Source organism: Exophiala aquamarina (genome assembly GCF_000709125.1).
Source record: "Exophiala aquamarina CBS 119918 chromosome Unknown aczIA-supercont1.24, whole genome shotgun sequence".
NCBI lineage: Eukaryota > Fungi > Ascomycota > Eurotiomycetes > Chaetothyriales > Herpotrichiellaceae > Exophiala > Exophiala aquamarina.
This window is the reverse complement of record NW_013550564.1, coordinates 273134-284665: the sequence shown is the minus strand read 5'-3', so window position 1 is coordinate 284665 and position 11532 is coordinate 273134. Positions and strand designations below refer to the sequence as shown.

At 33.7% G+C, this 11532-nt stretch overlaps 1 protein-coding gene across 1 annotated transcript; it reads right to left on the bottom strand.

Annotated features, from left to right (window-relative positions):
- Positions 1-392: 392 nt before the first annotated feature.
- A1O9_12580 (uncharacterized protein) lies at positions 393-976 on the bottom strand (the record flags this gene model as incomplete). The annotated part of the gene is made up of 2 exons (XM_013398567.1): positions 393-893; positions 968-976. 2 exons carry the CDS (start codon positions 974-976, stop codon positions 393-395), a joined length of 510 nt encoding a protein of 169 aa, XP_013254021.1.
- Between the last annotated feature and the right edge of the window lie 10556 nt (positions 977-11532).

Sequence of the window (11532 nt, the reverse complement as noted above, 5' to 3'; positions counted from 1 at the left end):
GGTCTTGTTATTGCGAAACCCTGGCCCTTGTCCAGCGTTGGACACTATAAATCAGGTCACTGGATCTTCAATTCTGATTTTGCTGGCCACTGGGCGCCTCTACGGATCCGACATTGTGCCAACCAGATGATGCCATAGCGTCTTCACGTCGCGGTCACCTCTAACAACGATATAGCACGAGAACCGGCGTACGTGGGTGTTATCTTCATCTCTGCACAAGGTAGCAATGTGTGAAAGTTGATCAGAGCTGGGAGGAGCATTCAAATGAGATGGCCGAAGAGCAACATGTCTGCTCGTCGAGAGCTTCCCAATACTACCTAGATATTTGATTGCGACTCTCACATGCTCCCATGCTCCTCGTTCGCAGCTACATCTTTACAGCAAAGAGCGGGTCACGATCCAGGCGTTTTCCCAACAACTAGCCGCTCGAAACTGCAGCTCATCACCTCGATCACATTCTCCCACGGGTCGGCAATGTAAATCGCCGTCTCGCCGAACAGATCGACCTCGGTCGAGATCTTCCTCCCCCCGTTCTCGACGACACGCGCGGCCAGAGCACCAGGGTCCGCTGAGGTGACGGCGATGTGAAAGAAGCCGCCTCGCGTGTACGCGCCGTCTTCGAACTTGACAGGAGGACGTTGGTTCGCTTCGTGGGGGGGATCGACGAACTCGAAGATCTCGAACCCGACTCCGTTGCCTGCGGACATGAACACGAGCTTGACCCGTTGGAGCTTCGAGCCGTACATGGCGAACATGGGCGATCCCGGGCTTTCTCTCCGGTCCCGGGTCGCGCATTTGAGGACGCGGAAACCAAAGACAGACGTGTAGAAGGAGGCCGCGTCCTCGCAGTTGGGCACCCCGATGGCGACGTGGTTGATGACCAGGTTCTCTTGCTGTTCGGCGCCAGTCAGCGTGAAGGGAACCACGTAGGCCGCGTTGACCCTGTGCTACATCGATTCAGACATACCGATGACATTTTTGAGTCCAAAAAGGAGATAATCTCTATTCTCGACGTCCGGATTACGTGGCTAGGAGTGGTGTATATTGAACCTACCTTAGTGTAGACACAGTTTGGGGCATTAGAGTCCCTTTCTACATGCAATTAGTCACACCAAACCCCGCCTGGAGTAGAATGGTGATCTGAATAGCGAGCTTTCAGCGGCTCCGGTCTCGGTACGATGCCGGCAGACTTTTCCCCTAGGGCAATCCTCATACTCTCAGCTTGCACGGAAAGCTTCCGAATCCGACGCCCAAGCAACGGCGCTCGGAGCAACACAACCTTTGGCCCTACCGGAGCAAACGTGATCTTGAGCCGTCGTCGGTTTAAAAATGATGCTCCTTAACGCTCTTTTCTCAAAATTAAGTCTCGTTAGGTAAAGAGTGTTCTACACCGCGCCCCATTTAAGCTCCTTTTGATATCGTGAACCCGGAAGGTTTGTGGGCCTTTATACCTCGGTGAGATTTATGGAGAGAAGGGGCCGAATTGATTACAGTCGAGGTGCGGTTTACCTGCCTTAATAGCCTTCTCCGAACGTAGAAGAACCTAAGTAATTATGGAGAGTAACTCTAAACTACGGTCTAAGCTCTCTAACTCTACTATTTATGTCGCGACTCACGATGCTGGCCACCGAAAAATAGCCGTGTATTCCTCATTCTAAACCCCCTAGACCTTCTAGGGTGATGCCTTTAGAGACAACGTAGAGTATACGACTACCGGAATAGCCTATGTTACTTATAGACGGCGCCGACATCTAGTTTCACGAATAGATTAAGGCGTCTAGTAACTTAGGTTTAACCTACCCGGGGGTACGGTATATCGCATCGTGGACTTTAGTTTCGCTAGCTACCCGTTTATACATCGGATATAAGTATAGACTTCGCTATCGTACTTAAAGGGGTAGTGGAGATGCATCTCGACGGTAGGTCTATTACGCTATTAAAAAAGGGAGATATCGTTATATAAAGGGGAACTATATACGAGTAGAAGCCTTATAAGCCGACTAAATAGGCTAGAATACTATTTATCTTATAGTATACTAAACTAGTTACGGTTTAAGGGCAGCGACTAGAGGAGCACTTCGGTCAGCAACCCGAGGCTCCCGAGGCCGCCTAGTCCGTATTAAGCGGTAACAAGCCCTTTAGTCTCGATTACTATTCGTATACTGTTCTCGGGAGTGTCTTAGGCGAGATTCTTGGCAGCGATTATGCTAAGGCGTGGACTTCGCACCTAATTTTATAGTGGTTTTGCATCGATTTGCATTAATAATAATAAATGAGTATATATTTAACTATTGCTTAATGAATCCTTAGTCACGCGACTTAATTAGTCTTATAGTCGGTTGCCTACGCCTTTTACCTCTAGTAAGTAGTGAGGGCGCTGTTGAAGTTGGTAGTAGAGTACTCGGTAAGGCCTTAGGTAAGGCCTCACGGCGCGGGCGAGGCCTCTTAGGCGTCCTTATAGGTAAGATAGACCTATAGACCTTAGGGGAGTCTTAGGGATACTCTTAAGGGCTACTTCTACTATAGTTTCTATAGTATTAATCCTCTCTTATAATCCTTAGGCCTTCGAGTTAGTATCTACTTACTCTATCGTTACTACTTACTCTATTACCTAAGTTACTTATAAGCGCTCTTATTATAGGGCTATCTATCGCTCCCGTCGCTCTTACTATATTACCCTTTTATTAGCCGTAAGTGCTCGCTCGTTAGTAGGTCTATAGCCGCCTCGGCGAGCTAGAGGACCCTCTCTACGGGTAACTAGTAGATATAGAGAGGTTTACTATAGAGAGTAGCTACTCTCTACCTAACGTAGAAGACTTCATAGTATAAATATTAAGTTATTCTCGATCTAGCGCTCCGCCTAGCCTTATTAAATATCTAATTAGTGCCTCTACTTAGGGCCTAAAATATTATAGGTTAAACCCGTAGGATATCTTAGTAAGAACTAGCGACGTCTAGATTCGACCGTATAGTTATATAGCCGAACGATATTACGTAATATTAATGGATATCTTAGCGAGCGACGCTAAGACTAAACTAGCGATACCTAGATTCGACCGTATAGTTATATAGCCGGACGATATTACGTAATACTAATAGTTACCTAGGATACCGGACGACCTACCCTAAGAGATTATATCTCCCTATAGATAGCGGTAGGACTTCTTTCTCTCTTTCCTTTAGCTTAACGTCCTTATTAAATAGGTCCTATAGTAGTTAAATAAGCTCCTATTAAAACCCTTATATTACGTTAAGCTCTCTATTATATAGTTAAGAAAAAGAGTTCTTATTATATAAAATAGATATATCGGTAGTTATTACGGGTTAAATCCGTATAAAGCTCTAGAGTACTCTCTAGAGCGATTACTTATAGTATACCTTTAGCTCGTATAACTATATAGCCGAAGCTATATAACTTCCCTCTATAAGGGTTTAGCTAGGAATTTAGAGTAATTCGTCTAACTACTATATAACGAGGATTCTAAAGCTAAGGAGAGAAAAGAAAAGAGAAAATCTATCTACTATACGAATAAAGAAAATACTTCCTACTCTCTTCTATAGTAGGTTAGTATAGTTTTCTAGAAGATAATCGATAGAGAGGAGTTATATAGCCTAAAGATATACTACGAGTAATCGCTCTAGAGCGTATTCTAGAGCTTTATACGAGTTTAACTCGTAATATTACTCTTCTTCTTTCCTCGTACGACGCTAAGAAGCCGCTACTCTTAATAGGAACTAGCTAGGCGCCGAGTAGCGTATAAAATAAAACTTTTACTTCTATTTACTTTTATCCTACTTTTTCTTCTCTTATACTAATTATCGAGAAAGTTTTATAAGTACTTATTTCTACTTCTATTATATACGATTATTAGTTATTATTAATCCTCGTATACTAATAGTCGATATAGTAAATAAGTAAGCGAACTAATCTATTTCCTCTTCTTAAATTTATCCTCTATACTCTAAGCTTTAGACCTTTCCGTTTAGTTATACGTACTAATAGGAGAATAAAAAAAGTTAAGATAATATAGTATTAGTAGTATAGGACGCCGCTATAACTTAGCGTTAATTAAAATAGCTCGCGCTAGCTTAAATTCCTATTTTTCTTACCTTCGAATAGTTACTAGTATCGTACTACTATAATACTTCTTAACGAATAGTCTTAGCTATACTAGAAACTAATATACCTTTCGTATAAGGAGTAGTTATTCTAGTATAGGTTCGGTCGTATCGACTATTATATATTAATACCTTACTTATTTAGAGCCGAAGTATTCTTTTCGATTTTTATAACTATTATAAGCGCTTAATATATCTATTTCTAGAGTATCGTTATATTTTAGAATACTTCGATAGTATATACGATAACTATAAGTAGTTAGATCGAGGTTCTTATTATACGAAACGCGATAAAGACGATAATAGTAGTATTATAGTATTATCGTCGGATTCGTTCGATAACGACGACGCTTCTCTTCCTATTCGTAAGACTTTCCTTCTTCCTTCTCCTCCTTCTCGCTTCGGCGAGATAGTTATAAAAAGGCTCGCCCCTTAGCGATAGGTACGTACGATATTTATTTTATTTTCTTATTCTTATATAGTACTAGTATTAATACTAGTATAATCTTAGTAAATAAGAAATATTCTCTATACTTAACTATAGCTTATATCTTAATATAGCGATTAGGCTTCGTCGTATAGTAACTAAATAAGCTAAATATATATAGTATAATTAGATATTTTATTATTCTTATAGTTTCTTCGTATATATTTTCTCTTTACTTCCGTATAGTAATTAGAAAGCCGACTATTCTACTATCGATTTATATACGTTTAAAGCTACGATATTCTAGAGCGATAATTCTAGTTCCTAAATTAATTCTATATATTTCGTTTATTTTACTAAATACTATCTTTAAGACCCTCGACCTCTTCGTATAAATTTATAGCGAATAATTCTTTTAATTTAGTATTCTTCTTCGTTCTATATATTAATAGAATTCGATTAAGTATCGTCGGTAACTTACGAAAGTAATAGATTTATAGATACTATACGTAATAAGTTCGAATAGAATATATTATAAATTCTTTTTAGTATATTAAGACGATAGCTATATAATCTAATAACTTTAGTTACGATATACTTCGTATTCTTCTAATTAAGCTTCTTACTCTTTCGCGTTATATATATATTTCTTAAGTCGAGCTAGACTTTATAGTTTCTTCTTACTTTTATTAAGTAACGACTATAGAAGTTTAAGTCTATTCTCTCGCCTTTTAGAATTTTCGTATAATTTCTTCGTTCTATCGTATTAAGCTATTTTCTTCTTTATCTTCGCGGAGCTTATCTTATAGTTATACGAAGTCGATATTATATTCGTAAGATAGAAAGAAAAAGCTTATACTAGTTAATTAAGCGTCTCTATTATTAATTACTAATTTAATAATTAATAGTAATTCTACCTAATTATCTTAGGCTTCGTTTACGAATATATATACGTACGTCTCGATCGTTTAATTTATTTATTTTATAGATCTATTCGTTTTAGGATAATATATAGTAGATAATTAGTATACGATACCTAGTAGCTAATATACTTATTTCTATAGAGCACTTACGAACTAAATTCCTCTATTCGATACGATAGCTCTCGGTAAATTATAGGTCCTATAGAATATACTTAAGAATAGGAATACTATATCTTAAGACTTAATTATACGTATCGATTTAAGAATAATTCCTTTTACTAGTCGATTTATAATTACTACTAAATTCGTATAGCTCCGACTCTCTAGAAGCTTCGTAATAAAGTCGATAAATATTTCGCTCTATATTTAGTTCGATACGAAGAAAGATTTTAAAAATTCTTATTTTCTTTTCTTCTAGGCTTTTATTTATCTATAAATATCGTAGTTTCGTATTAATTATTAAATATCTATAGTATATTTAGCTAGAAGAATTATCTTACTATTAAAAAGCTTATTACCTTTCGTTTAAAGTATTCGCTAATTACTAAGTTATAGATTTCCTAAATTAGGAACGTATATAAAGGTTCTAAGTTCGAAACCTATAGTCTTCTACGAAAGTATACGTTTTTTTAGCTATCGATTATATACTTAGCGATAAATACTTTTATCGCTAGAGAAGATAGAAACTTTAGTACTTTTTAAGTAATTAAATTTCTAATTTACTCGTACGTTTCGTTCGACTCTACTATCGTAAACTAGTTAGTATTAATTATATTATTTATTAGTTAGTCTTTAGTAGAAAGTTTCTCTATTTATACGAAAGCTACTTAAATCGCTCCTTTCGCGTCGAAAAATTTCGACTTTAATAGTCTTATTATACGATATTATAGTTAATCGTCCTCCTCTTCTTTCGATATATTTTATTTCCTTCGCGATAGTACGTCGGCCTATACGTTATTCTTTTCCTTAAGGTAGAAGATTATAAAGTTATATTATAAAAAGATAAGATACTATTATATTTATTTTTCTATAAACTTTCGTATAATTATAAAGTACTCTAGATTCTTATAATCTAATTATATCTTAAACTTATTTATACTTCTTAACTTAGCGTTCTATTCTTTAAGATAATATATAATAGCTAGTATTTCTTTATTATATATTTTATAGTTATATTCCGCGAATAAATTCTTTTTTAAAAAGAATACGTAGAATCGTACGAAATCGTCTTCTCCTACCTAGAATAAGGTACCGCCTATATACTATTTAGAAGTATTAACTTCTAGAAATATTTCTTTTATATAATTAAATAGAACGAGGATCGAAGCTATTATAAATATCTTCTTTAGTCGTACGAATACTATATCGACTTTCGAATTTTAATAGAAAGTCGAATCTTTCTATATAAGTTTTATAATTAGTAGAATTATCTTCGAGAAATTCTTAATAAACTTTCGATAGAAGTTTACGAAATTAATAAAACTCTAGACGCTCTTAATAGACTTAGATACTTATTATTCTTAAATTACGATAACCTTTACTAGATCTATTTATACGCCTTATTTTATATCGATTATAAATTCTAAGTACTTTATCGACTTAACTTCGAACTTATATTTATCGATATTAACTTAAAGTTCTACTTCGCGAAGTCGACTTAAGACTTTTCGTACGTAGTTTTAATACTTCTATTATATCTTTAAAGAGTAGATTAAGATATCGTCTATATATATCGAGTAGAAAACGTTAAGGTAATCTCGTAAGGCCTAGTTAATATATTTCTAGAACGTACTAGGCGCGTTAATAAGTCTAAAAGAAGTAACTAGCTATTCGAAAAGGCTATATTTTATATAAAATACTATTATCTACTCGTCTTCTTCTATAATTCGAATTTTATAAAAGGCCGCGATAATATCGAGCTTCGTATACTACTTTACTTATTCGATATTTCGTAGAGTCTCGTAGATTAGGAGTAGTAGATATTAATCCTTCTTTATTAACTTATTTAGTTCTCGATAATTAATATAGAATTATAATTCTTCTCCTAGCTTTCGTATAAAGAGAACTAGAGCTATCGCTAACGAGTTACTTACTTTAATAAATTCTTTATCGAGAAGTTTAATAAGTATACGTCGTAGTACTAAGAGTTCGTCTCGAGATATATTATATAGCGGACCCTACGAAACTTAAGGTTTCTTTCTATCTTTTAGTTCGAGGTTAATTATATAGTCGATTCCCTTTCCTTATAAAGAAAGTAACTTTTCTACTTTTATACGACTAAAGATATTTAAGAAATAGTAGTACTATTAAGGAAGCTTCGTACGCGAATTAATAGGCGTCTTTACTCTAAGTACTTTTTTAATATTCGCTATTATCGCCGAGAATACTTAAATTTCTATACGCTTCTTACTTTTTTAAGCTAGTAGACCGAATACTACGACGAAGACGTAGCTATAGTCTAAAGATATATAGAGTTTCTATAGTATATTATAGACTTCTAGATCGAAATATTCTATTAAGAAAAAGTCGTTCGCGATACTAAGACGTATACTATTCTTCTTTATCTAGAGTAGCTTAAGAATAATTTCGTACGCTAGATTTAGAATAATATAAAAAAACGCTATTTCCTTATAGCTATCGATATCGACTTTAATCTTTACTACTTTAAAAATTTTAAATCGTATAAAAGAGTCGAATTCGGAGATCGAACGAGAAGTAATAGAAGTACGCTTAAAAGAATAGCGAAAAGCGAAGTAAGAGTTAATTAAATCGTATAATAAATAACTAGAATTAATTAGAGCCGATATATAATATTACTTATTTAAAAGTAATAAAACTATAAAGGATTAGTTATTTATTAAGGACCGAAAAGCCTTCTATTCCTTCTTCGTCTTCTTTATACGCTTCTATTAGCGACTTCTAGTAAGAACTATTCTTTTAATAGTTCCTCGTCCTCGTTCGTAGTCTCTACTACTACTATCTTCTTCTTCGCCTTAGGTCGTACGGCGAGAAGAAGAAAATATTTAATAATAAAGTAACTTCGTTAGTTATAGCGAAGATACGCTCCGAGCTTCTTTCTCTAGTTAAGTATCGCTTACGATATCTATAAAGCTCTCTATAGTCCTATCGAGGACGCTATAGCTTATACGATTAGCGTCTAATCTATCTTATTTTTCGTACGACTAGTAGTACTAAATAAGTTACTTCTAGACGTCTTTTCTCTAGCTTTCTTCTATTAAAGAGCCTCTAGATTTATACTAACTATATAGAAGAAAGTATAGTACTTCCTATAGATTAATAGAATTAGCGTTATAACGAGAGCGCTCTTTAGGTCGTACGAAAGGTAGTTTAATATAAATATCTTCTTTATTAAGTTAGCCTAGTCTAGTCCGCTAGCCTCGAGTAGTATATAATTAAACTCGGCGAGAAATACGCTAAAGGACTTTTCGTTCTACTTTAGTTAAGAAAGCTTTCGTAATACTTTTTCTATAACGTCGACATCTTCGTACGCCGCCTTTAATTAACTAATAAGTTCTTCTATATTTATTTCGAGGGTTAATTATACGAAATTAATCTACGAATTAACCTAGATAAGGGCGTAGCTCTTTAGTCTACTATAGAAATATTAAAATCGTACGGCTTTAGTTTCTTCTTACTTATTAATCGTTAATTTAGCTCGAGCTTAAGTAAGCTACGACCGAAACTCTAATTTTTTTCTATTAAATTTAGCTAGCTCGAGAAGCTTAGCCTTTCGTCGTATAGAGTCGAATTTCTATATAGCGCTCGCCGTCGTAAAAGTCGTTACTTTAGGCGTACGAGCTCGTACTCTATTCTATTAGTCGAGTTAATTTTCGAGTACTATTATTCTTTAATTTTAAGCTTATAAGAGCTAGTATAGCTCTACCGCCTACGCTAGAGCGGTTTCCGTTAGTTACTAATCGTTATCTATTTCGTACGCGGTACTCTTTCGCTACGTATAATAGAAAGCTTTAGAATAATATAAGGATTTAGCTAGGAATTTAGAGTAATTCGTTTAACTATCGTATAACGAGAATTCTAAAGCTAAGAAGAAAAAAAAAAAGAGAAAATCTATCTACTATACGAATAAAGGAAATACTTTCTATCCTCTCCTATAGTAGGTTAGTATAGTTTCCTAGGAGATAATCGATAGAGAGGAGTTATATAGCTTCGGCTATATAGTTATACGAGCTAAAGGTATACTACGAGTTATCGCTCTAGAGCGTACTCTAGAGCTTTATATAAGTTTAACTCGTAATAGTTCTATTTTAATACTATTCCTAGATATATTAGTAAGTCCTAGTACGTTAACTATATTTACGTCTAAGTCTTCGTTAGAACTACTATCTTAAACGATATTAGTCTTTAAAGAATTATTTAAGGTTATAATATTATAATCCGAGCTATAAGTAGTTCTAACTAAGGTAGGGTTCCTTAATAGAGTAGGTATTAGAGTATTAACTAAGATAATAAAGGGAATACTTATTCGTCGGACTATATCCTAAAATATAGGTATAGGATTACTAACGAAGTTAACTATAAATAGTCCTATCTAGGGTAATAAGCGTATATATATAATACTAGTAGCTCTTCTAGATCTTATAGCTCCCTCTAGATCTCTCGAGATCCTATTATATTAGGGCTCGAGGCGCTTAGTTATAAGAAAAGAAAGAAGGAGCCTTAGTATAGAAGAATAAGTAAGTAAGAAAGAAAGTAAACGATTAAAGAAATAAGTAACGAAGAGAAGAAAACTAATATACGCGAGCGGACGTTAAGTATTAAATAGTAGTTATAAGAGTATAGTTTATAGAATTAAGAGCGTTTTTCCTTCTACGAGTTCGACTATATAACTATATAGCCTAAGTTTTAGTAGTAGTAACCTTTACGAATAAAGCTATTATAGCTTTATATATATCTATTACGAGAAGTCTTAAAAGTATAGTCCTTTAGCGGGCTTAAGACTATAGAGATCGATAGCGTTACTATTACTTCGCTAATATAGATAAGTAAAGAGTATTATTTTAGTTATAGCTACTATAGTATTTATTTTAGCGTCGATTAGTTCTTATTCTATAATCCTAGAAAAAAGAAAACCTCTAGTAATATAGTCCTACTTCCTTATTTAACCTATAGAATAGGCGAGAATATATATCGATTTAATCTTAATATAATTAGTACTTCTTAAGAGAATAAACGAATATTATAAGTATATTATTTTATAAAGGACCTTAGAACTATAGAAAAAATAACTACTAGCGGTTAAATCTAGGAGAAAACTATTCTAGAAGATTAAAAACTACGAAAGAATAAAGTATTAGTTTAACCTTAAGAATAACGAAAGAATAAGTATACGATACTTTCGAAACTATCGAAGAAATATTTTATTAAGAAAGCTTTTTTCTAACTTAAAATCGAGCGGAAAAGTTTAGAAACGACTTTACTAGAAATTCTTAAGTACTTTATTCGCTTAATTAAATTAAAATATTTATTTAGAACGTATAGAAGTAAACTCGAGAATAGATATAATTTAAGTATAAAGTATCTAAAAAGCTAAGAATAATTATAGATACTTAACTAAAATTCGTTTCGACTATATAACTATATAGTTTAACGAAACGAATCTTTAAAAACTAATAAGTATCTTAATAATTCTTTTAATATTATAATAGATAAGAAAAATAACTAAGTAGTAGATTAGTTATTTTATTTTTAAGTACGAAATTAAGAAAAAAATTAATAAAATAGCTATTAAAGAAACGATATTTAGTAATTTAAGTAAGGTAAGACTTAGTAAGAAGTAGAGGATCTAGAGACGAGGAATATCTACTAGATTAAAGCTACTAAGACTAATAAATTCTTTAAGAAGATAGAGTAAGGTAAGAAAACCTTCGTTCGTATAGACGTTTAATATAATAGAATCGATAACTTTATTATCGATAATAGTCGTTAAAACTTTATTAAGTTTAGAAGAAGAATTACTAACTATAAGCGATTTTATAGTACTAATACTATAGACTAATATACTATCTATAGAAATTCCTTTCT